The sequence below is a fragment of the Xenopus laevis genome, chromosome 1L (genome assembly GCF_017654675.1).
Source record: "Xenopus laevis strain J_2021 chromosome 1L, Xenopus_laevis_v10.1, whole genome shotgun sequence".
NCBI lineage: Eukaryota > Metazoa > Chordata > Amphibia > Anura > Pipidae > Xenopus > Xenopus laevis.
In genome coordinates this window covers 123,477,564-123,504,083 of record NC_054371.1, presented here as the reverse complement: position 1 = coordinate 123,504,083, position 26,520 = coordinate 123,477,564, and the positions used below count along the sequence as shown (strand labels likewise).

The window sequence follows — 26,520 nt, the reverse complement described above, 5'->3', positions numbered from 1 at the left end:
CAAGTACAAGCTTCTCTTCTATTATTACAGAGGAAAAATAATTTTATATATATATATATATATATATATATATATATATATATATATATATATATATATATAATACACAAAAGCCATGAATATCCTGTAAATTATATCCTTATAAATGGTGAGTTCTAATGTCATCAGTTATAAACTGTGAGTTCTGATGTCATTTCTGTCACATGACTCACTGAAACGTGTGTATTATAATAAATAACGTACCCCAGTTGCAAAATATGAGGATATTAGAAGTTACCTCGTAGTTCCATGACCTGTATAAAAACACTCGGCCTTCGGCCTCGTGTTTTTAAATGGTCATGAAACTCCTCGGTAACTTATAATATCCTTATATTTTACAAGAGGAGGTACTTTATTCACTATATAATTTTATTATAATTTATTCATAATATTTGGATTATTTGATTATAATGGAGTCTATAGGGAAACGGCCTTTCCGTAATTTGGAGCTTTCTGGATAATGGGTTTCCAGATAACAGATCCCATACCTGTACTTGAGTTTTGGATACTTCTGGATCTGTTACACAGTGTCATGTACTTTGTTAAATATAGTGATACTTCGCATAATACTATAATAATAAATTGCTCCATAGTAAACCATTTCATAAATAAAGATTTAAAGTGCTTCTTCACCTTTGAGTTAACTTTAGTTGTGATGTAGAAAGTGATATTATATATCTGAGACAATATGTAGTTGTTTTTCATTTTTTCATTATTTGTAACTTTTGCGTTATTTCGATTTTTATTCAGCAGCTCTCCAGTTTGCAGTTTCAGCTATCTGGTTGCTATGATCCAAATTACCCTAACAACCATGCATTGATTTGAATCAGAGACTGGAATACGAATAGCAGAGGACCTGAAAAGAAGGATAAGTAATCAAAAGTAGTTGTAATAATAAATGTGTAGCTTTACAGAGCATTTGATTTTTAGATGGGGTCAGTGACCCCCATTTGAAAGTTGGAAAGAGTCAGAAGAAGAGACAAATAATTAAAAAAAAAACCCTAAAAAATAAATAATGAAGGTCAACTGAAAAGTTTCTTAGAATTGCATTCCAATGCAGCATTCTTAAAATTAACTTAAAGGTGAACAACCCCTTTATAAAGTGTCTAGTCTTCCCCCATCTTCCCTTTTGATTATATTTCCAGTTTCCCAACTTATAGCTGTTTCTAGGGTAAGAAAGAGAATGCATTTGACCCCAGACCCAACTTCAGATTTAAAAGCCATTGGTAAGTATAAGTACAGTGTACCTTATCCAGAAACCTGTTATGTTGAAAGTTCTGAACTACAGGAAGGCCATCTCCCATAAATTCCAAGCAAATAATTCTGTAACTGTAAAAGGAACCTCCTATTTCTCCAGTATATAAGATGCATGAATTCAAATACTAATCTGTATATCCCCAACAACTAAGGGCTGTCGAGAACTGGGAGTGATTTTTCAGCAGCATCTGCAGGATTGCAGTTTTAATACCAGTTTTACGCCTAAATAGCTTTTGCTGTTTGGTGGAGCCATCATTACCAGGATCTCTTCTATGTAACCCCAGTCCTACCAAATAACAATTTCCTCTCTTTAGCCTTAGCTGTCCTGCAACTGTTCTGAGCTCTTACCTAAAAGAGTTTGATAAGATCATTTCATTTCAAAAAAAGGAAGTCCACCTTACAGAACGTTTTTAGTATCATTCAGACAGGGTTATTTTGAGACAAACTGAATTTTACTATTTTGTGGTTAACTTTTCTGTTCTGGGGATCTCCACTTTTGAACTGAAACTGCTATGTGGTTGATAGGGTTACTGAATGCAATTTGCAGGTATGAAATCCTGTTGTAATTTAGCTATTGTGTGTGTTATAAATTGAGAGAAAAGTGTTACATTTTGGTGTATTTTTAGTGAATTTTAAATGTATCAGTTTTTTTAGAAAACACTTGTGGAAAAGTGAGTTTGAAAAATGTTCTTTAATTTTGAGAGGTTTTGCTCTGGACTTAATTCAATAAGGGCAGAGACACACGCTAATATTTCGGGGAGATTAGTCGCCCAGCAACAAATTGCTTCTTCTTCGGGCGAATAATCTCCCGAACTGCCTTCCCGCTGGCTATAATGTAAATCGCCGGCAGGATGGCACTCGGAAGTCGCCCGAAGTTGCCACACGAGGAAGCGATCCGAGTGGCATCCTACCAGTGATTTACATTCTAGCTGGTGGGAAGGCAGTTCGGGGAGATTAGTCGCCCAAAGAAGAAACGATTTGTCTCTGCCCTAACACATAATATTATTAGCTTTGGTGTAGAGAAAATGTGGCCATGTGATAGTACCTGATAATGGACTCTTTTCATTCTGTTGTTAGGTATCTAGAACTCTACAGTAATTTCCAAAATGGCATGTATTTCCTAAGGTGGAACGACAAGAAGTATGATTCAGCTAGCTGAGAATATTGTGGGGAGGTGCTTTTACAGAAAATTTGGTGTTGAAACACCAGGCACATTTAGTCCTTTGAAAGAGACAGTTTCCATTAGCACCTTTGACTTCTACTTGTGCATTTGTCTCCTCTAGGAGACTTCTTCAACTGGAAGAAAAAAAATCTTAATTCTTTTTAATGCTGAGCTGATGTGAAGGCAGACTGCAAGATTGAGCAGAATACTTCTGGTGACCTTACAGGCACAACACTAGAGATGTGTTTTTCACAGTGGTTTGGTCTTGCTGTTCTAAATAGTTGTAATTAAAAAAGGTTTTGTTTGAAAATACATGACCTGGTTGCTGATTTCAGGGCAGATGCCCAATTGGACAGAATAGGTGTAAAATGTATTTAATATGTAGCTTCAAGCTACACCTACTGTATCTGATTTGGAGACCACATCCTTTTGTGGCCCTGCTCAGCATTCTACTCACTTACATAAGAAGATTTATTGGGTATGCTATTGCAGCCCTTCATTTGCATCTTTGGGTCTTACTTTTGTATCATTGTTTAAACATATTCACCCTATGCACATATACATGACCCTATGACCACATACATTATGTACTTACGCACACAACTTTAGGAACAGTTGCAAAGAAATGCCATACTTCAAAGGTGCTTTTGTATAATTAAGATTGATGCTGTTACTTATTCCCCACTTCCTCATGCAAATTGCCACCATCCTTAAAGGTAGCAGTAGCTCATGGGTTCCCACATCAGCCTTTGTCAACTGAAGCAGCAAAATTGTGCCTAACAATCAGGCACAGATGTCATTTTGACAACAAGCACCAGAAATGCAATCATCCGAACACCAATGTTTTCAGCACAACTGTATTGGATGCACAAATGCATTGGCTACAATGTTGTCAGGTGCATTTATTAGGGATGCACCAAATCCAGGATTTGGTTTGGTATTTTGTTGGGATTCGGCCTTTTTCAGCAGGATTTGGCTGAATCCTCATGCCAAATACAAATTCCTAAAATCACTTTCATCACAAAACAAGGAAGTAAAATTTTTTTAACCTGGCATTCAATATGATGTCTGCTTATGGCGTCAGCTGAAACATTTGTGGCCTACATGGTAAATGTTTGGATGCTAGTCCAAACCAAAAACATTTTAGCACAAAACATAACCAATCTTAGTAGAATGACTCACCACAATGGACCAGTGGCCCAGGTGCTCCTGCCCCAGGCCTCCAGCTAAGGGGAGCGGATAATCCTCTATGCAAACAAACAGGGGTGTTGGTGCAAGGCACTCTGGTAAGACACATATAGACCAATAATTGGTAGATAAAAAAGGATAAACTTTATTAGGGAGCGAAGTACCGCTAGAGTCTATCTCCTTCACTAGCGAAGTTACGCCATAAATCGTCGAAGTACCGAATTGACGTCACGCCGGCGAATTTTTGCACTTTGCCCTTTAGTAAATCTGCCCCTCAGTGTCTGGATGCTGTTGGTACAGTGTCTGGATGCTGTTGGTACATTCACAGGCAGACAATTATTGTAGGGAAACACTGAAATGATATTGTGTTTGTCTATGGTCTTTTTTAAATGTACAGTATAACCCCCGTTTTATGGTTTTCAGGGACCAGAGAAAAATGGTGGAAAATATGGAAGAACATAAAACCAGGGAAATGCATATGCTCCTGACCTTGGCCTGTTATCCTTTTATTTAAAATAAAGCATTGCTTTGGACGAAACTGTGAAAATGACTGTAGGATATATATATATATATATATATATATATATATATATATATATATATATATATATACAAATAGATGCAATCAGAAGCACTCACGGTTGTAGTGATCAAAGTATCTCTTTTATTGGAGTGTTACAAACTACCCCACATCAACGCGTTTCGGTTCTCTGATATATATATATATATATATCTATATATATATATACAGTACGTGAACATACTATGGCTCATTTATTAAAATGAGCAAAATTTCAACTGAGCTGTAACCTAGTATGATCATTGCCCCACTATGCATTAAAAGATGCAGACAAGTATGAATATATAGTGCTGTAGACACTATATATATGTACTTGTACTTGTAGTCTCATTATGATGTTAATTACAAGATGAGACTGAAAGTGGAAGTAAAAGGGCTGATCGTATGCTAATGCATGCATCCTGCTAAAGTAATACAAGAAAGTCTTAATTATTCTTTTTACTTGGAGCATGAGGCAAAATTGAAAAGTGGGGCCCTCAAGCCAGCGAATAACGAAAGATCCTTGTTGGTGGTGGTGGTACAATGGTTCATTTGCAATGATGACAAAAAATGGTAACAAGGATGTACTGTGGGGTCTCCAGCCCCACCACACACATCCACAGGCATCATGCCCCCAAACCCCACCCCAAATGTACCAGCAATCCATGTAAAAGCAGGGGGGGCAGTACAGGCAATCGTGGCACATATGTGGGAGTTGGTGGGAGGACCCCCTATCTTTGTAGGCTGGTCACAGGGTCACTGTGTAAATTAGTCATTAGAATATGGCTGTGCTGAGATTCTGGTGGTTATATGAACTACTGTATGAAACATTTTTAAATTTATAATAAAGACCTAATCATTATAATGACAATAACTGTGAGACCAGTGTTTCTATGAGTAAGTGGCCACCATTGGCACGAAATGCACCAGGCTTTAGCATGTCCTAAATATAGATTTTCTGCTTTTTAAATATCATCCGGGCTCCTCTTTTTCACGAAACAGTAAGACTTTCCCAACTTTTGTTTTTGTTTGACCAGTGCTTCTTTACCTTTATTATGCATATTATAAGTTCAAATTTTACATTTATCACATGGCAATACTGTAAAAAAAGCTTGCATGGGACATTATTGAAAATAAGTGGTATTTGCACAGGACAATTTGGGGTCATCTGATTTAACAAACTCAGATTAGTATAATAATTACTAAACAAAAGGAAATAATAACATCTGACCTGAAGCCAATGATGATTCTTTCTAAATATAAAAGTACTAAAGAATTAACCTCCCTTGTGTAACATGTCTTTGAGAAGAAAAAAAAGAACAACATCTACATTATAGAACAATTAAAACCATGCAAAGTATACATGAGTATACACTCTCTTCATATTTTAGATTGGAAGCTCTTATAATCAAAACAGTATAATTAGAAATGTGTTTGGCATCCACCAAAAGGGAATTATTATGTCATCATAATATATGATGTGCTACATTTAACATATCCATGCCTAAGTGGAGTGATATCATGATATATAATGCTCTCTTTATCATTTATATTAAAATCACACAGCATTCTAGACATAGCAGGACTATTTTCTCTCTGTACCCCAGAGGACTATCTCTACGTATAGAGTGCATTTGAATTTCACACCTGGCAAACATCCATCTACATAAGTAACCAGTGAATGCTAAATAGTGTAGTACTCTGCTGCCACCAAGTGTAACTATATGGGAACTACATACTACTTTGTACAACCGTAACAGATGCAAGCTTTGCTTTTTTTTATTTTTTAAGCTAGTATATATGTCAGCTGTTCCTGTAGGCTACATGTCATATGCACATGGGATTTTACATAAGACTGTGTTCTGAACTTAGATTGTAGCACAATCTGACACATAGGTACAAAATATTGGGTAGCTGGTTTTCAATCATGTTAAGCGGATACTTGTCAGACTACAAAGTTCAGGCAGCTGGACCACTGAAAATCTTTTGTTTTAAGCAAAAAAAATTGGGACAGAGTTGGACTGGCCCACTGTTATGCCTTGCCACCTGCCTGTAAGTTTGTGGGTCCTTGAGTCACCTAAATTGGGAAATGGGGTACTGTGCTGTATGTTTTCAATCGCAGAGCTCTTGAGCAGGCTGTGGACCATAAAAATCATCTCTCACATGACTGATGTGCCACTTATGTGCCAGTTATGTTCAGAGACTAGCCATATGTGTACCGGTATAAGTACTACAAATATAAATGTCAAAAGTCTGTTATACAATGTGGCAGAATACCCAGGCTTGGATTTCGGACTTGGGAGCCCCTTGGCCCGCTGGGTTCTAGCGCACAAGCTCTGGCACACTCCCCTTGCATGCGCTGTACCCCAGGAGTACATGTCCCAAGTGCTCCCTGGGTTGAGGCTGGACAGCATGCTGCCCCTAAAACTTGCTGCCCTAGGCCCTCGCCACAAATCCAGGCCTGAGAATACCCTGGCTGAACCTTTGAAACAGTGGTTAGCACATAGTACATGAGACAGAAGGACTCATTTACATTCACAGTAGAGTGTGCAACATGCAATTTCAAGCAAAATCAAAATGTTTTTTCAACTTGTGGTTACATGTGCTTGGTGCAGTTGTGCTGTGTCTACCACAATTTCATCTGTTTTACCAAAATTTCCTCAACTGTACATACACTTAAATCGCTGAGGGAACCCTAGAGCTTCCGGCTGGTAAGGAGGTCGTAACTCCAGGGTTCCCCTGTGTCAATAGGTGCACAAATGCTTGATTCACCCAAGGACTGGGCGACGCCAAGCTCAACTATACAGTAGTACAAGTTGTAACTTAAATGAAAGCTGTTTTATGCACAATAGACTGCGGGGAAATTGCAGGGAACACAAACGCACTTGCAGATGTAAATGAACCCTAGAGACTCAAGATTTCAAGTCCAAAACAGCAAATACATTCCAGTTCAGAAAGACTCACAGGGAGCATAATGCTAGATGTTTATCTTGCATAAACACTAGAATCACAGTTGTGGAAAAACACATCTTGGGTTGACACTAGAATGATTATTGGTACCCCTCATCATCAATACAGTAGAACCCCAACCAACACCACCTGAAACCCTATGGGAATACTTTTCCCACAGTGACAGACATTCAATGTATTGAATGTAACATACCGTATATACTCGAGTATAAGCCGATCCGAGTATAAGCCGAGGTACCTAATTTTACCTACGAAAACAACTTATTGACTCTAGTATAAGCCTAGACACAACTACAGCCCTGTCTCCCAGCAGTGCACATTCCGCCAAAGAGACCCCCCCCAACCGGACTTTTTTGCAAAGTTGATGGTGACAGAGAATTGCCAAAGGATTACTGTGTGCATTATCCCACTGTCCCACTACCATGTGCAGAGGGTGCTGTGTGATATTGCCATCACTGTTAATCTTTCGTATAACCAACAGAGGGTGCTGTGTGATATTGCCATCACTGTTAATCCTTCATATAACCAACAGAGGGCGCACTGTTATTCTTTCATATAACCAACATAGGGCGCTGCGTGATATTGCAGTCACTGTTATTCTTTCATATAACCAACAGAGGGCGTTGTGTTATTCTTTGATATAACCAACAGAGGGCGCTGTGTGATATTGCAGGCACTGTTAATCTTTCATATAACCAACAGAGGGCGCTGTGTGATATTGCAGTCAGTGTTATTCTTTGATATAACCAACAGATGGCGCACTGTTATTCTTTGATATAACCAACAGAGGGTGCTGTGTGATATTGCAGTCACTGTTATTCTTTGATATAAACAACAGATGGTGCTGTGTGATATTGCAGTCACTGTTATTCTTTCATATAACCAACAGAGGGTGCTGTGTGATATTGCAGTCACTGTTATTCTTTCATATAACCAACAGAGGGCGCTGTGTGATATTGCAGTCACTGTTATTCTTTCATATAACCAACAGAGGGTGCTGTGTGATATTGCAGTCACTGTTATTCTTTCATATAACCAACAGAGGGTGCTGTGTGATATTGCAGTCACTGTTATTCTTTCATATAACCAACAGAGGGCGCTGTGTGATATTGCAGTCACTGTTATTCTTTCATATAACCAACAGAGGGTGCTGTGTGATATTGCAGTCACTGTTATTCTTTCATATAACCAACAGAGGGCGCTGTGTGATATTGCAGTCACTGTTATTCTTTCATATAACCAACAGAGGGCGCACTGCTATTCTTTCACATAACCAACAGAGGGTGCTGTGTTATATTTCAGTCACTGTTATTCTTTGATATAACCAACAGATGGCGCTGTGTGATATTGCAGTCACTGTTATTCTTTCATATAACCAACAGAGGGCATTGTGGGATATTGCAGTCTCTCCCCAAGTGAACTGTTAGTATAGGAATGATTACAAGTGACTGCAATCTCAGCTACTGCCCGCTGACCCGAGTATAAGCCGAGGTAGACATTTTCAGCACATTTTGGATGCTGAAAAACTCAGCTTATACGGTACATGAATTAAATTTTCTCCAATTCTTTTTTCGTTCTCATAAGACAACGGATAGAAGAACACTGCAATACTCATGTTTATTGGGAATAGTATTCCATGACAAGTCAATATCACGATGAGTACCTCCCAGCATTCCCAACAACACATGATATCCTTCTGGAGTCCCTAAGTGTACATGACATATTTGTGATATATCCAGCAATATATTACAACATTCCAGAGCCCACAGCAGTATGAATGAATTAATCAGTTACTTGGGGCAGCTGGGAAATTGACAATATGTCTAGCCCCATGTCAGATTTCAAAATTGAATATAAAAAAATCTGTTTGCTCTTTTGAGAAATGGATTTCAGTGCAGAATTCTGCTGGAGCAGCACTATTAACTGATTCATTTTGAAAAAAAATGTTTTTCCCATGACAGTATCCCTTTAAAGGAGAAGGAAAGGTTAAAACTAAGTAAGTCTTATCAGAAAGGTCCATCTAAATATACCAGTAAACCCCCAAAGTAATGCTGCTCTGAGTCCTCTGTCAAAAGAAACACCACATTTCTTACCTTCTATTGTGTACACATGGGCTTCTGTATCAGACTTCCTGCCTTCAGCTTAAACCTCATTGCCCTGGGCAAGAGCATGCTCAGTTTGCTCCTTTCCCCCCACCCCTCCCTTCTCTACTGTAATCTGAGCCCAGAGCAGGGAGAGACTCAGGCAGGAAGTGATGTCACACGACATTAATACTGCAGCTCCTATTCTAAACAAACAGAGAGTTTCTAGAGCTTTTTACTCAGGTATGGTAAAATATTCTACAGAATAAATGTAGCATTCTAGCTTGCACTATTGCAGCTAATCTATTGGCAATAAAATGCCTCCGTAGCTTTCCTTCTCTTTTAATATCCCCAGCAGGTTCCACTCAATATACCTTACAATTTCTGAATTTCCCCTGCAGTACCTATAAAACCGCCACTGTCCTTGGCAGTATAAAACAAATGTTGTCTATAGTACGTCACATGCTCGCATCGTATTTTTAATTTGTGTTTTTATTGGTTAGGTATCACTGAATTTGCATTTCCCAGTGGAAGAGGTCAATTTTGAACTGGTAACCAGTGGCCATAATATTACATTGTCTTTTATTCAGATGAACAATATGGTTGCTGATTTATAACAATATTTACTGTATTTATCAGAGCAATGTTGTTAATTATAATTTGTCCTTAACACATAAAGCAGCAGTGCTTCTGTTATGGTAGATCATGATAGCAAAATCCTACTGAAACATACCCCTTATTGTTATTGTTTCAACCTGCAGTTTTAGAAATGCCAAATATAATTTCCACTCATAAAGGCGGCACTGCTTTAGTAATACCCATACTGAAAGTGGTCATTCACCTTCCAAACATAGTTATTATTTTTCAATAGCAATAAATTAAAAGATGGCAAAAAAATTATGTTATAATGTTATGTTTTTTTATTGTGCATTCTTAATCCAGATTCTTAATCTGGAGCAGTGGAACAATGAGTTGGATATCTTTTATTAAAATGATATTTGATAAAACTGATGGACCAAACTCATTCTGTTTAATATAAACAATGGCTTGTTTTGATATTATGAAGACGTTTTTTCTCATTTACCTAACAGAGGAGGTTATTGGGGGAATGTGCCACCCCATTTGCAAAGAAAACAGCTCTGCCTTATAAAATTGAAATGAAAATATTGTAATGTGTTCTTAGTATTGAAAGAGTGCGGATTACTTTTTGAGAATTGCATTATGATACACTTGTAATTTCAATTTTGCAATTTTTTAGTTTAACGTCAGTCTAACAGACTGAATGATGCTAGATGGATCAATGCCCTCTAGTGGTTAAAAAATAGAAGCCTGTGTAGATGTGTAATGTGCAAAATGCTACTTTGGATGCAAATAGTCATGCTTTTTTTACCCACAATCTAGAACTGCAGTGTAATTGTGGGCACATTCTAATATGGTTAATTGTGGTGCATGTTATTTTGCCTGATTTTGGGCTGCAATGATATCACTTCTAGCTTGCAGCATTATTAAGATTTTATACTGTTAGGCACTGCTACTGGTACTGCTACTGCTGCAACCCAAGGGAACTTTAGAAATACCATGAGGTCCAAGATTACAGTAATTCCAAGGTGCCCTTGCATCAGTGCATGACTTGAGGTATAAGAATAAGGAAGCAAAGAAGTGGAAAGAGAAAAGAGAAGTGTGTAAGAAAATGGACAGATAGCACTGCAGTAGGAAAGTAAAGGTGCAAGTAACATTGTTCAGTCATTATTTTCATGCATATATATTTTTGCATTTATATTTTCAGACTGATAGCACATAGGAAAAATGTCAAAAAGGAGAGACTAGCCCATAGGGAGAGAATGAGGCATTGGTAATAGAAAGATAAAGAAGCAATACCTGACAAATGTAAAAGGGGCAAGGTAGAAAGAAAATGTAAAAAAAAAGAGTAGGAAGAAGAAGAAAACATGGGAATTGCAACAAGAATAAAGGTACAAGACAGAAAAAAATCCCAGAAGAGGAATCAGAGAAGGGATTGAAAGGTAAGATAGTTTTCCAAATAAATGAGAAACAAAATGCTATTTGTAAAATGTTTTCTGTTTCTCTTTCAATTCATAGAAATAATCTAAACAATCATTAGTAAAAAGATTACTGAATAGCAATGGATGAGCCAATTGCCTGGTTTTCCTTGGCTTCAAGAGCATTTAGTCCTGGCACTGGGGAGAACGATACTAGTAGGAAGGAATATTGTGATTTGCCATTTCTCTCCATTTCTTCCAAATGCTTTGTGCTAGGAAGCTTCTTTGGTGGTCAATGAATGGTCCTTACACTATTTCATCACAGGTGCCCTCTGCTGAACGTATCCACCCACTCAGGGTGCTGACAATCACTAATTCAGGCCACGTCTAGAGTTGTCCTTTGGCCAGTAATGGGGATTTACTGCTCAGTGTTCACACAATACAGTGTCTCATAAGGAATGCAATGTAAGGTTCTTATTTTTCATTTGCAATCAATAATTGCTTGAAAGTCTCTGTAGTTGCCCTGTCAGTCATATGGACAACTGTCAGCACACTCACTGGGAAACAATGCAAGAAAAGCTCATAGCACCATAGCCACCACTGAGCATGGAGTACACCATTGCTTGACTGCACCCGATACTTTGTAGTGTAGCCAGTCAGCTCAAGGCTATTCATGATAGCTGCAATGATGTTGAATGGGTTTATCACCTGTATGTAGTCCCTAAACTATAGTAGAAAGGGTCAGCCTAGTAGCTTTTTGCAACAATTCTCCTGATATCAGGAGTGATATGCAGAGGTATCAGTCACAAGTTATGCTGGGTAAAATGCTGCATAATCACTTATGTGACTTTAACGTTAATTTGATGTAAGATGTTTACTGAAAGCTAAAATCTTACATATCAAATTGTTTTGAATATACTTTTATAACACTTAACTTATAACTGTATGTATTGCCATTCCCTAGCATCTGCTGTTTCTCCCTATCTGTGCTTTTGTATTGATTGCTACTATTGTATTACATACGGTTAGTGTAGAATAGCCCAGGCAATATAGTCACTGTATACTGGTATAAGCAGTTGCTTGATGTATGGCAGTTAATGACAGTGGTTAGAATCAATACCCCCACCCATGCCTCCAGGGTGGAGTCCATCCTGCAGTCTTGCGGTGACACTTGTGAAAAATATTTCCTGTCACTCTCCCCAGAGCTGTCACTTGTGTGAGATCTGTCATTGATTCATTCACTTTATTACCACCATTCCTTGCACAGTGGCCACCTGTTGCCAGGTGAGTAAGGGGTTAAAATGGAACTAGGGAGGGGAGATAAGGCTTTAGCAAAGAAACAAGTTCGGGAGACTTTACAGGCAGAGATGCAGAACAACTGCAAACTCCTGATTTATTAAGAGATGCCAAAAGAAGCATATTATTTACTAGAACAATGGGAGAACATAAAGAAACCCCTTTTGGACGAGAGGTTTGAAAGCTATGGCTCAAATGGTAGGTGCTATCCCAAGAAACGCATATGTATCGATTAGCAGTGAGAGAAAATCAGACAAGAAGCTTGCAGTCAGGTACTATAATTGGAAATCTGACTTACAGTTGAGAACCGTACTACTTTGGAGCTTTACAACCTATAGTAGTAAATCTGAGAAGTAGTAAGTCTCACTCTGTACTGCGGAGCTTTCAGTCTACAGGTCCAATGAGGCAACCTGCCCTACAAAGTATAACATTTAGTGGCCAAATAGGGGTCAAAGAAGGTGCAGCATATTCTTTCATGGAATTTTAGCACCTTCATACAATATGCCACATGTATTTCTATTGTTTTTACCCATTGCCTGATTTTTGTGTGGTTTCGAGTGCACATCAGGGCACTGTGTCTCTTTAGTAAAAACTACTCAACCAATACGCTCACAGCCTGGTAGCATAATGAGAGTATAAAGGGCTTACGGTATTTACTAAAGGAGCAGAAAGTGCATTTTACCCACAGTGCAACATTATTTTACATAATTCTAGTGTAATTGTGCCGGCTACAATAAAGTACAAAATGTTGTTCCAGCCAATGAAAGTACAACGATCTGTGCCGTTTTATCAACTGTGTGCAAATAGGCAAGACTTGCTTCTACAGGGGAAAGATGCCTACAGGCAGAACATGGAAATGCAATTATTTGCCATTTAATTGTGATTCAACAGGAATCATATTGACTGACAGCCTGGACAAACCAGGTGTCAGGTACAGGGATCCCAAGTGCTGGAGCATGTCGCATGCGCCTCATGCACCAAAGTAGGCGCAACCAACATAATCCTGCATAGCACTTATAGATGACGTAGGAGGTACAATCACATTGTGTATTGCATTTTAATGGGGCAGTTCTGTAAATCATCCTTTATATCTTTACCTCATCATATGGTAAAAGAAACTGAGTTTTGCAGCTTTATAAGTTTGTGCAAGGAGCTCACACTCTAACGATACAAAAGGAAACAACACTCTTAAAGGGATAACAACAAGAGGTACCCCTTGTTAGATACACTATACTAGGTCAAATAGTATACACCTGAGTAATATACTAGAGAACCACATAGCATATGAATTTCGTATTGTGAGTGAGATGGCATACCGAGATATGAGTACTTACGGATTCAATAGAAAACCCAGCACTAAGGGTGGTTATATTATTGGATAAATTCAAGTTGCACAACCCTTAGTTGGTGCTGTGTACAAAAAAAAAGTGCCAAGTAAAATAAGTGGATAACATATTGTCTTTCGGTGTATGCTAGAGAGTAATACACAGTGTACTCACATATTCATTACAGGATGTGTGTCTATTAATTCACGCAGAATCACATGGCACTATAAACACTTTAAAAAGGGCTATTCACCTTTGAATTAACTTTTATGATGATGTAGAGTGTGATATTCTGAGACAATTTGCAATTGGTTTTCAATTTTTATTATTTTTGGTTTTTGAGTTACTTAACTTTTTATTTAGCAGCTCTCCCGTTTGCATTTTTAGCAATCTGGTTGCTAGGGTGCAAATTACCCTAGCAACCATTCACTGATTTGAATAAGAGACTGGAATATGAATAGGAGAGGCCAGGGTGCAGGGGGACATTTTACAGTAACAGCTCCAGTTCTCAATTCCTATACAAGCAAAAAATATCCCATCATGCAACAGGTGTATGAATTCACTAGTGTCTCTATGTGGTTTAAGAATGAATGTATTACTTGCCCTAGTGATGTTTGTCTAAGATAGGAGAGGGACTGAACAGAAAGATGAGAAATAAAAAGTAGCAATAACAATACATTTGTAGCCTTAGGGTAAGGCCACACTAAGCGATAGCGCGGCGATTTGACTCGCGGCGACTTTTCGCGGCGACTTTTAATCCGCAATCGCTGGCGAAACTTTGGCGCTGGCGTCTATGGGGAATCGCGCAAAATCGCCAGCGTAAAAACACACGCGCCGATCTTTTTTCTATTGTCGCTTGAAATCGCCTAGCGAGGCGATTTCGAGCGACAATAGAAAAAAGATCGCCGCGTGTGTTTTTACGCAGCGATTCCCCATAGACGCCAGCGCCAAAGTTTCGCCAGCGATTGCCGTTTAAAAGTCGCGGCGAAAAGTCGCCGCGAGTCAAATCGCCACGCTATCGCTTAGTGTGGCCTTACCCTTACAGAGCATTTGTTTTTAGATAAGGTCAGTGACCCCCAATTTGAAAGCTGGAAACAGACAGAAGAAGAAGGCAAATAATTCAAAAACTATAAAAAAATAAAAATAAACAATGAAGACCATTTGAAAAGTTGCTTAGAATTGGCAATGCTATAAAGTACTAAAAGTTAACTTAAAGGTGAACCACCCCTTTAAATAATAAACCCTTTCAATTGCAGTCCATGGAAACAAAACAAGAATATCTCTGCCAAGAAGAGTTTACACTGTATCTAGATTCTAAATGTATTTGCATAGTCATGAGTGGGTTAGTTAGTTTAACACACATTTTTTCATGCCTTTTGAAATATCAAAAGAGCTGTATTTTAACAAAAATGAAAGACCACTGACCTCAGTTACCTTTGTGGCTCCTGCGTCAATTTTCCACTAACCAGTGTCAATTACCAGTACGGATTCTACCGCAAGTGCTAGAGAACAAATTTGTACCCCTTAGGCTTTATTCATACCTCCCAACATTTTGGAAATAAAAAGAGGGACAAAAAAAGTTGCAGTGTGTAGTGCGCCAAACTTTTGATCACGCCCATTTTTGTGGTAACACCCCTTAATTACCATGTTCATTTTACAAAATTAGGCTATGAAAAAATTAAGTTATGAAAGTTTGAACGTATTTCTGTAGTTTTTTTCAGTTATTACAGTTTTGCTAATGAAGGTGAATTGCCCTTTAAGCTGTGAGTCTAACTTTTCCCAAGGGACCTTTTTTTATATTGTTATTTATTTGCTTATCTAGAAATTGAAACAAAAGTACCTAGTCTACTGCTGTGGCTGTTCTGGGCTCTCTGCCAAAAGCCAATTAAGTAAGAAACGTTGTTTCTTTTTCTGGCTGTTCAGTGCAGAGAAAAACAGGACTTTCCAGTACAAATGAGGGACTGCGGGTTGAGCTGTCAAAAGATGGACTATCCCTCTAAAAACGGGACAGTTGGGAGGTATGTTTATGCACAGAGCTCTTGCAGTTTGGGAAATGGTCAGTACTCTGTACCGTGTGCCTAATCTAGCACATTTTGCATCATATCTAGAAAGCATATGCTGCCACTGCAGCAGCTTATTGATGTTACTCTGAAGAGTAACATCAGTTAATGAACTGCCTAAATAAGCAAGCAGGTGTTTGGAAAACAGAAATGTGTTATTGCAGCAACACAAAACAGAAAGGCAGGCACCAGCACAGGTAGGGGTAACTGAATGTAGGCACTTGAAAAATAGGACAGGCAGGCAACAGAGCAAGACTGAGCAAAAGTAATGCAACAAGCAAGCTTACTAGCAAGGAAAAGATGTTTCATATCTCAGCAGTTAACACTGACCACCATTCTACTGATGTTCTCACCATAAGGCCTGGGGTATATTTATCAAAGAGTGAAGTTAGAGATCACCACAGTCCTCTAGAGTGAAACTTTCACCCATTGATAAATACTCTTTTAATAATCCCATAGAAATGAATGGAGAGTGGAGGAATTTCACTCTAGAGGACTGTGGTGATCTCTAACTTTACTCTTTGAGAAATATAACCCCTGGTGTCTAATGTGGCGCCAGCAATCTGGCATAGGTGTAATGATACCATTGGACAACCACGGCACCATGATGTGACTGAAGACCAAAGGTGCTGTTCATACCTCTTTACTCCCTGAAATGTTTTAAGACTTCTCATAACTTCTAGACATTCTCCCAACTATAACATCAGAACCTCAGTAAGGTTCATCTTACATCTAATAATAATAAAAAAAATTCCCCACAATTCTCTAAAAAAATCCCATTGTCCTTATTCCTTCACTAATTTCTCACTAATACATACTATACTAACTACACAAACTCTTGTTGCCAATCTGGTGTTAAATACATTGCCATTAACAAACTGGTTGTGTATCTGGGTATGTGGGCTCTATTTTTACATGCCAATAAATATTTATGTTAGTTTGTTAAATGCAATCTTAAAGAATTAAGATTGATGAAATATTAAAGAAACTGGGCATGTCTGGAAGATAATCAGTGATACATGGCAAAAACTGTCCTGGAAGGATGCCCAGTATATAAATAGGGTTCATTTTAATGTATTCATTAAACCTCTGATCATTGAGACACCTGAAAATATAATCTCTACAGTGCCGGCAGTCAGGTTCTTGACATTCAGTGCCTTAAAGGAATTGTTCAGTGTAAAAATAAAAACTGGGTAAATAGATAGGCTGTGCAAAATTAAAAATGTTTCTAATATATTTAGTTAGCCAAAAATGTAATGTATAAAGGCTGGAGTGATTTGATATATAACATGTCAGTCAAAACACTACTTCCTGCTTTTCAGCTCTCTTGGTTTGCACTGACTGGTTACCCTGGCTACCAGGCAGTAACCAATCAGAGACTTGAGGGGGGGGCCACATGGGTCATATCTGTTGCTTTTGAATCTGAGCTGAATGCTTTTGAATCTGAGCTGAATGCTTTTGAATCTGAGCTGAATGCTGAGGATCAATTGCAAACTCACTGAACAGAAATGTACCATGTGGCCCCCCTTCAAGTCGCTGACTAACTCAGAGTTATAGAGCTGAAAAGCAGGAAGTTGGATTCTGGCTGTTTTATTAGACATCTGTTCACTCCAGCCTTTATACATTACATTTTTGGCTAACTAACTATATTAGAAACATTTTTTATTTTGCACAGCCTATCTATTTACACAGTTTTTATTTTCACACTGAACTGTTCCTTTAAATGTGGTTAAATCAGATATTGTTAACCTATGCATGGCACCCCAGGGCAAAAACTAGGGGTAGGCAGAAGAGGCATGTGCCTAGGTCAGATTGCTTAGGGACACTGGGCACATACCTCATATGTAGCCTACCTCTAGTCCTTGTCTCTACACAGTTTTCACTAAAGACACTAACTCCAAATTTTTTTCTAGGTCCCATCCCAGGGAAAAAAAAAGCTTAGAAACTTTAAATACACTGTAGAGTATTAGGAATAGATTATTGTATGCATGCACATAACATTTCTTCCCTGTATATTTGCATTTACACATAGTATAATTTGGAGATGCCATATGAATTATACCAGTTAAAACTTTCATTATATATACCATTATTGCAAGCACTTTCTTATGTCCAGTAGAGACAATGTTCTCTGCAACACAGAAGATGGCTGCCATTCAATTCAGTAAATACAAATATATAGTGGGAATAATGACAATTTCACAGGGGTGAAACTACAGGGGATATGGATTTAATGAACATACTAGGGGCCACGGTTCTTGCAGGGCCCAGCCTGGATATTGGTATGGTCAAAGTTAAACTGCAGCCATTTTGCCTCTATTGCTGGCATTTTCTTTTTATTGATAAGTATCTTTTCTTTGAAATAATTTTCTTTTTCTTTGAACTGTAACGCAACTGCAAGGACCACATATGTATTAATGACAAACAAAGCAAGCCAAGGCTAAATCAGGATCATTAGCCCATCTCTAAAGGCTGAAGGAATAGGAGAGGGCCCAAATAGAAAGATGAGTAATAAAAAGTAACACTATAATAACTACTAACAATAACAAAAACTACAACAATACATTTGTAGCTTTACAAATCATTTGTTTTTAGATAGTCTCAGTGACCCCCCATTTGAAAGCTGGAAAGAGTTAAAAGAAAAAGGCAAATAAATAAAAAAACTATAAAAAATAAATAATGAAGACCAATTAAAAAGTTGCTTGTCAGTCTATAACATACTAAGAGTTAACTTAAAGAGGAACTCTGGCTTCCAAACCAAAATTTGATATCGAGGCCCACATAACACAGAAACCCCTAATATACAGTACCCATCACAGTTACCTGTAACAGTTACCTTTTTAAAAAGTATGAATAAATGCCATTTTCTATGCTGAAATCCAGCTGTTTAACAGTTCTTCTCTTTCTACATCATTTGAAATCCTGGCAGGGAAGAAGGAACTAAAACACTGATGTTACAAATTGTAACAACTACTCCACAGCTTATAGTCAGCATGTAGGAACTACATAACCCACAATGCATTGCACTGTGATGTTCCTTTCCTTATTGAAATCACATGTGCAGGGAATTGTGGGGTTTGGAGGATGCAGACTGAGGACAGCTGGCTGTTGATACAAAGTAACAGTAGTCAGCCAGCTCAGCAAAGTAGTCAGAAAGATCAGCAGGAGAGCAGGGGGCTAGGCTTAAGGAACTGTCCAAAACCATTAAACATCATGAAAAGTCTGAATATTTAATTGATGTATATTGCAAAGTTGCTTGAAATTATATTTACTTTTCAAAAATCTTAATTTATGTTTTTGTAGCGTTCCCCTTTAAAGGCAGCTGTTAAGTTCCCCTTTAAAGGTGAATCACTTCTTTAACAAACACTGTAGTAGTGGAATAGTGAACCCGTTTACTATTTGTTAGTTACAGTATCGTAAATCTGGTGCCATAGGACATTTTGTAGTGTTTGTCTGTGGATTAGTGGCAATTTGTCCTTGGAAATTATCTGTTATTATTATTATTATATGATCTATTTACACTGCTAGCTTTATAGGTTCCTGGAAAAGTGAAAGTGAATCACTTCTGAATATGCTATATAGTACATATATGGCAGTCTGAGTGCTGGCTGGCTTGGCATGGTTAAGACTTGGCTAACTTACATTATATAGAGCAGACTCAAGTAACCCCTCCAATATTAAACAGACATATTTTACATGGTTTACCAGTCAAGTCTGAGACATTATGCTCCCCACCCTTCCTGTCCCTTCTTTACTGTCTGGGCTTTAGGCGTTGTCCCCTTTCACACAAACAGGAAACTTGCGCATGACGTGCATTTTAATGTATGTACCTGTTAGAGCACGGCAAATTCTTGCAGAAGTATTACAATGCATGGGTACCCAGGGTCAAAAGTGACCGCAAAGTACTTCCTTTAGCCATCGGCTATTTAAAAACTAGAGATTCTGTAACTGAAGCAGTCAGCATTTAGCACTATTGCAGATCTGCAGCTTTCTGGCAATGGCAGGGTGACATACACACTCATACACGCACTAGCAATTGTGTCAACTGAGAACACCACTTCAAAGCCAAGCATCATGGAAAGTTAGCCCTATATATTTATAAGGCAAAACTGCAGTGCAATACTGCAAACATTGCCAGTTACCTTTACCCACATACAATAATCCCTAATAATGAGACTTGGCCAAAGTAACTAGGCCCCACAGCAAAATTATTTTATAAACCCCCACAAATTGTAGGAATAAGCTCCTTCTCATTAACATATATTGAAACACCTTTACAGTCAGTACCCACTGGCCTCATTATAATTCTTGGGTCCTTCAGCAACCCTGATTGTTTACTCCATCCAGAGTTACAACCCTTTTTATCCTGTGTGTAGAGATCCCTGAGGTTATGCTCATCTATGCAGTAAGGTAGTGAGAATAAACAAAGAGACTGGGAGTTACCACTTTGCCATTATGCCTTAGGCAGAGGTTGGAGGCATACATAGGTCCTGGAGGGGTTTGGGTGGGTAATAATTTAATTTTATATTAGTTCTCTTTAAATTTAAATAAGGGGATTATGTATTAATATGGAATGTGTAAAATTACTAATGGTGGTAACACAGGACTATTTTAGGATTTACCATATGGATTTTGTACAGCAATTAGTCATGTTGTATGGGTTATAAGATAAAGTTATATGAGTTGGTGCTGAAGGTCCTCTAACATTAATATGTCCATCTACCTATCAGCTGCATCAGAGGATTGGCCATCTTGTGGCACAATGAACCTGACCCAGGAACATCTCCTCTGTCTGGAACTGCTGGCCAATCAGAAAATCAATATTATCCTATGGCATTATAATATGACTGGACGTCTGAGTGGGAGATCAAGCAAAGGAATTGGCATTTTTCAACTGCTAGGCATCTTCATCAGTGTATTAATTATCCTGGAAAACCTATTTGTGTTAGTGGCTCTTCTGAGGTAAGAAACCAAAGTTTATTACTGTATAGCCTAGGCGGAGTTAAACTGGTACATAAATATTAGAGATACAATTTATAATCTATATAATGGGCACGGTTTAAATGGATATGTAAAATATGCCAGTTATCAAATATAGGGCCAGATTAAATTGAGAAAAAGTTATCTCATGGTTTATCACCAGACAAGATTTAATTAGAGGAGAAGAAACTTTTCTCCAAATTCAATTCCAGTTTTTTTCCCATAGACTTCAAGAGAGTTTTCACATGATAAACCGTGAGATAAGTTTTTCTGAATTGAACTGAATTGAATCTCAAATTGAGTCTCAGCATGATAAACCTTTTTCTCACTGAATTGAACCTGACCCTTAGGGGCACATTTACTAAGGGTCGAATATCGAGGGTTAATTAACCCTCGATATTCGACCCTCAAAGTTAAATCCTTGGACTTCGAATATTGAAGTCGAAGGATTTACCGCAAATACTTCGATCGACTGGTCAAAGGAAAAATCGTTCGATCAAATGATGAAATCCTTCGAATCGACGATTCGAAGGATTTTAATCCATCAATCGAAGGATTTTCCTTAGATCAGAAAAACCTTAGAGAATTTATGGGGAAGGTCCCCATAGGCTAACATTGTAGCTCGGTAGGTTTAAAGTGGCGAAGTAGGTAGTCAAAGTTTATTTTTAAAGAGACAGTACTTTGACTATCAAATGGTCGAATAGTTGAACGATTTTTAGTTTGAATTGTTCGTGTCGTAGTCGAAGGTCGAAGTAGCCTATTTGATGGTCGAAGTACCCAAAAAAAACCTTCGAAATTCGAAGTTTTTTTACTTAGAATCCTTCACTCGAGCTTAGTAAATGTGCTTCTTAGTGTTAACCAGCAAATGCCCAAATTTAAAATGTCTTAATACAGGCATCTATACACTACATATAGTATATGGTTTATATAGGTTGTTATAAGTATGTATATATACAGTAATATACAACAGCCATGTAAATTATATTCTTATAAACGGTGCTGAGTGATGTCATCGGTTATAATCAGAGCTTAGTGATGTAATTTCTGTCACATGACTCACTGAAAATGGTGTATTATACTAAATAAAGTACCCCCTGTTGCAAAATATGAAGATATCAGAAGTCACCTTGGACATCCATGACCTGTATAAAAACACTCGGCCTTCAGCCTTGTGTTTTTATGTGGTCATGGAACTCCTCTGTAACTTATTAACTAATATCCTTATGTTTTACAAGAGGGGGTACTTTATTCACTATATAATATATGTGCACTGGGGTTGATTTGGACTTTGGTCTTTTTTAACTTAATGAGCTTGCGGTTACTGGGCCCACAACAAATTCATTTTAGGCCCCCCTTAACTTCCGAAATAACGTATACAGTATTCCATAAACATATACTGAAACTACTTCACTAGGCCCCTATATCTTCTGAGCTCTCAAGGAGTTGCATCCAGTATTGTTTATATGTCTCTTTTTATATATTACTGAAACATGGTGATTTTTGAATTGGTTTATAGAATAGTAAACACAAATAAACACACTATGCTATCATGTTTAGACATAAGTACAATTGTTGTAGTTATACTAATTAACAAAAACTGCATTTTGGCCAATTTAATAATGTCTTGTCTTTTACAAATTTCAGGGATCTGCGTATGAGGCGCTGGGTTCACTGCTGTTTGGGTAACATTGCAATGAGTGACCTTATGGCTGGTATCTCCTACCTACTGAACCTCTTCTTGTCGGGTGCAACAACATTCCGCCTGAGCCCAGCTCTCTGGTTCCTGAGAGAAGGTTTACTCTTTACAACATTGGCAGCTTCAACGTTTAGTCTTCTTGTAACAGCAGTGGAGCGATACTGCACTATGGTGATACTAGTTTCAGAGAATAACTCTGTGAAGAGTATGAGAGTGCAGGGACTTATTGTACTGTGCTGGGTTCTAGCAGGAGTAGTTGGATTCCTACCACTGCTTGGATGGAACTGCCTGTGTGAGATTGAGAGATGTTCCAGTCTTCTTCCTCTCTACTCCAGGAATTATTTATTCTTCAGCATTATTTTGTTGGGTGTTACCTTGCTTGGCATCATTGCTGCCTACTGTACAATCTACTATTTGGTGTGTACCAGTGGAAAGCGAGTGGCAGAAACCAACAGTAGCCGGCGTTCATTTCATCTTCTGAAGACTGTCCTTATTATTTTGAGTGCATTTGTTATTTGCTGGAGCCCACTGTTTTTCTTTCTTATAGTGGACTTTACATGCTCACCCCCCTCTTGCAAATCTCCTCTTGGATTAGAATGGGTTCTTGCTGTGGCTGTCTTGAACTCAGCCATAAATCCACTGATCTACTCATTTAGGAGTTCAGATATGCGAAGAGCAGTTCTGGAGCTATTCTGCTGTGCCTGCATCCGAGCAGGAATGAAACTGCCTGTGTGCTGCCTGCTTGGCACCGAGATCACTTCAGGTTCTTCTGAGGGTTCAAATAAGAACAGAAGCAGTGTGCGTCTTTCACGCACATCTATCAGGAGCCCTCTTACTAGTATTTCAAGTGCACCCAGTCAGTAGAAACATGTGTTAATATGAAATTGCTAAAGAGCATAAAACAAAACACAGTTTGATGATAATGTGCAGTGACTGTGAACTGAACTGTTTACAGTCCTGTAAACTAAATTTTACAGGAGTTGGTCACTCATCACAACCAGTGGAGTTCTATCTTTAAAGGATTAAAATAAATATTTGTTTCACAAGGGTAGTCCACATATATATTGGTCAGTAACAGTCCACTCACTAGATACCAAGGGTACAGAAGTCTGGAGCTTGTTTACTGAATTAGATGTCAGGCTAGGGATTTGCACTTGAAGCCAGGGTCGGACTGGGGGGCCTGGGGCCCACCGGGACTAAATTCCAGGGCCCCCTCGACCCCCCTGCCTCCCTACTGTGATGCACTGAACACGCTTGCGCGAAGGCGCTGCTCGGCGCGCCTGCGTGTAGGCGCTGCTTCTCACTGAAAGGTGCCGCGTGCATGCGCAAATGGCGCTGCGCGGCACATAGAAAAACCTTTTTTTCTTTGAAGTATGATCAAGACGGGGAACTGGCCCGGCGGGGGCCCATTAGGGGTCGGGGCCCAACGGGTTTTTTACCGGTATCCCGCTGGGCCATTCCGACACTGCTTGAAGCTCATATCTAGCTATGCTTTGCCTTCACTTACTCTGTTATAATACACTGAAACAAAATGCCTGCAAGAGTTTGATCATTAAGGACACATGAACAGACATTTGGTATGGTGAATATTACCTTTAAAATAAAAACACATTTCAGGTTGAGAATTTGGAACTTGCTGTCTGCCAAGCAAAATTAAGGAGACTCCATCAGATACCGCTGTGCAGTTGCAACATAGAGGCCACAATGGGCCCAGTGGAAACAATCAAAGAGGAAGGACAAAAAGGCTCCTGAAATTCATGGACTACAATATGACATGGATGTATTTTCTTCACAGCTTAATTTTGCTAAGGGTTTTTTTAAAAAAAATTAAATGTATATGTTACTATATTTTTTGTTGTTATTTCAGTGAAATAAATAACATTTGCTATTCAAGGTTTGACGCAAGTGATTTCACGTTACTGTAAAAAAACAAGCTTTTTTTTTGCTTGCATTTATACATATGTAGGTGGTACTTCCTGTAAATTGCCCACACTAAAGACACAGGGTGCTGGGAGTTCTAATAAAAAATAAATATTTTTATTATTTCTTGTTACGACACAGTCACAGGTACACTTCCTGGTTCCTCCAGGGTCCTCTCCCACTCTAACCATCAGCCTCTGCTGCCTTACTAGGAGTCCAGTCTAGTTTTCTTTGACCTGCATCCACCTCCTACCAACCTGAACCTGGCCCAGCCCGATCCATCCCCTCAATTTATAGACCTGCTTCCACCCTGCCCCTGGGTGATGTCACGAAAGGAGCCGGGCAGGTGCAAGCTTATAAATTCAGGGGCCAGAAGCAGACAGGGAGAGCGAAAGGGAGCACCCATGACCTGAAGATTTTTTTTGGTATGCATCCCGAACCCACCCGACCTGCGGGTTTTGGCCTGCCTGCACATAACTAGTCAGCACTTCCCCTTTACAGGGCTTTGCCCAAACACCAGCCTTGGCTAACTATAAGGATAGTAATAAACAAATTCATCTATTCAAGTTGAAAGTGTAAGAATAGGAAAGGGTATATGAAAGAGGACACCTCTTTTACATGGGTGCACTATTGCAGGCACACTAAGCAGATGTGGCTACTGCCATATAATTTACCCGCTGCTGATTTACCCCCTACAAGTTACCCTGCATACTTTCTAACAGAAAGGAGAGATATCTGCATAACGAGTCGAATAGATAAGAGCTGTTTGATTTTTATGCCAGAATAAAGATATCTCTGCACTCTCCTATTTACAGGCAATTTGTGTGGTAGGAGCCACATCAGCCCATAAAACCTGCAACAACAAAATGTGGCTCTTAGCACATGAATTGCCTGCTGCTGATAAATGGTACCTGCACGTTACCAGGCATTATGTTTAATTAGGGGTCATTGTAAGTCAATGCCTAATATGTTTTACAGTCAGTGCTGTTTCTGCCATGAGGGAAGTTTAGAAATGTGCTTCAGGCAGCACTTTACCAGGGGTAAATGGTTCTTTAAATGAACATACTGCTATTTTAGTGGGGGAACTTTCCACACTTGCATATTTGGCTACCCCCTTCACACCAATCAGTGTTCTTCAGGTAAGCAGTGGGGGTGAGGGGTGGCAGCATTGGATCTGCTGCATCAGGTGGCAGCAGAGCCAGAATCACCCCTGCTCGCAGTACCTTGGGCTTGAGATACCAGTACCCCCTAGTTCCTATTATTTAATATGCGGGGTGCCAATGCCTACTGAATGTCAGGATATAATATGCTTGCCACTGTCTACTGCTTTTTCAAGTATAATGAGCATAAGGCTCCAAGCCCATTGCTGGTCAATGTATTATGCACTTGCCAGGGTGCCAGTTTCCACTGCGATCTGCTGTATAATGTGATGAGCATACCAATACACATTTCACTCACTGTATAATGTAAGTGGATTGCATTTCAAAGTTTCTTGCTGTATAAAGTGCTGAAGATACCATTATTTATTGTTCTCAATTTATATTTATTTTCTTAACAAAAAAGGAAAACAGTTTTACTTCATTCAGTATGATGCAGACAATGATATTCTAAAAAGTTTGCGAATAGACCACTTTTACATGTCTTTTCCAGTATACTTAATCATTTTCTTCACATAAAGTATATGAAGGGCCAGTTTGATTTTAAGAGTTGTCATAATCTTGGAGCTTATCAAGATACATACATTTTGTGGGTTTCACAATCTTTAAAATGTTGCAAACTTAAGAAAATGAAAAGACACTGGTAGTGCTGAAGCAATTTGCTGTTCTCCAGTTTTTACAATAGAAAAATACATTAGGGAATGTTACAACATAAATTCTAAATGTGGAAATCACTTTTGGGAGAGAGTACAAGGTTAAAAGTGGTTTTAATATTATACTGTATATCAGTGCGGTCCAACTGGCAGTCCGCAGGCCACATGAAAGTCTGCCTG

The 26,520-nt window shown here is 38.7% G+C and overlaps 1 protein-coding gene across 1 annotated transcript; it reads left to right on the top strand.

Moving 5' to 3' along the window:
- Positions 1 to 12,438: 12,438 nt before the first annotated feature.
- Positions 12,439 to 24,501, top strand: s1pr4.L (sphingosine-1-phosphate receptor 4 L homeolog). Its single transcript, XM_018226496.2, has 3 exons — positions 12,439 to 12,537; positions 20,665 to 20,896; positions 22,559 to 24,501. The coding sequence occupies exons 2-3, from the start codon at positions 20,697 to 20,699 to the stop codon at positions 23,472 to 23,474; spliced, it is 1,116 nt and encodes a 371-aa protein (XP_018081985.2). The 5' UTR covers positions 12,439 to 12,537; positions 20,665 to 20,696; the 3' UTR covers positions 23,475 to 24,501.
- Positions 24,502 to 26,520: the final 2,019 nt, after the last annotated feature.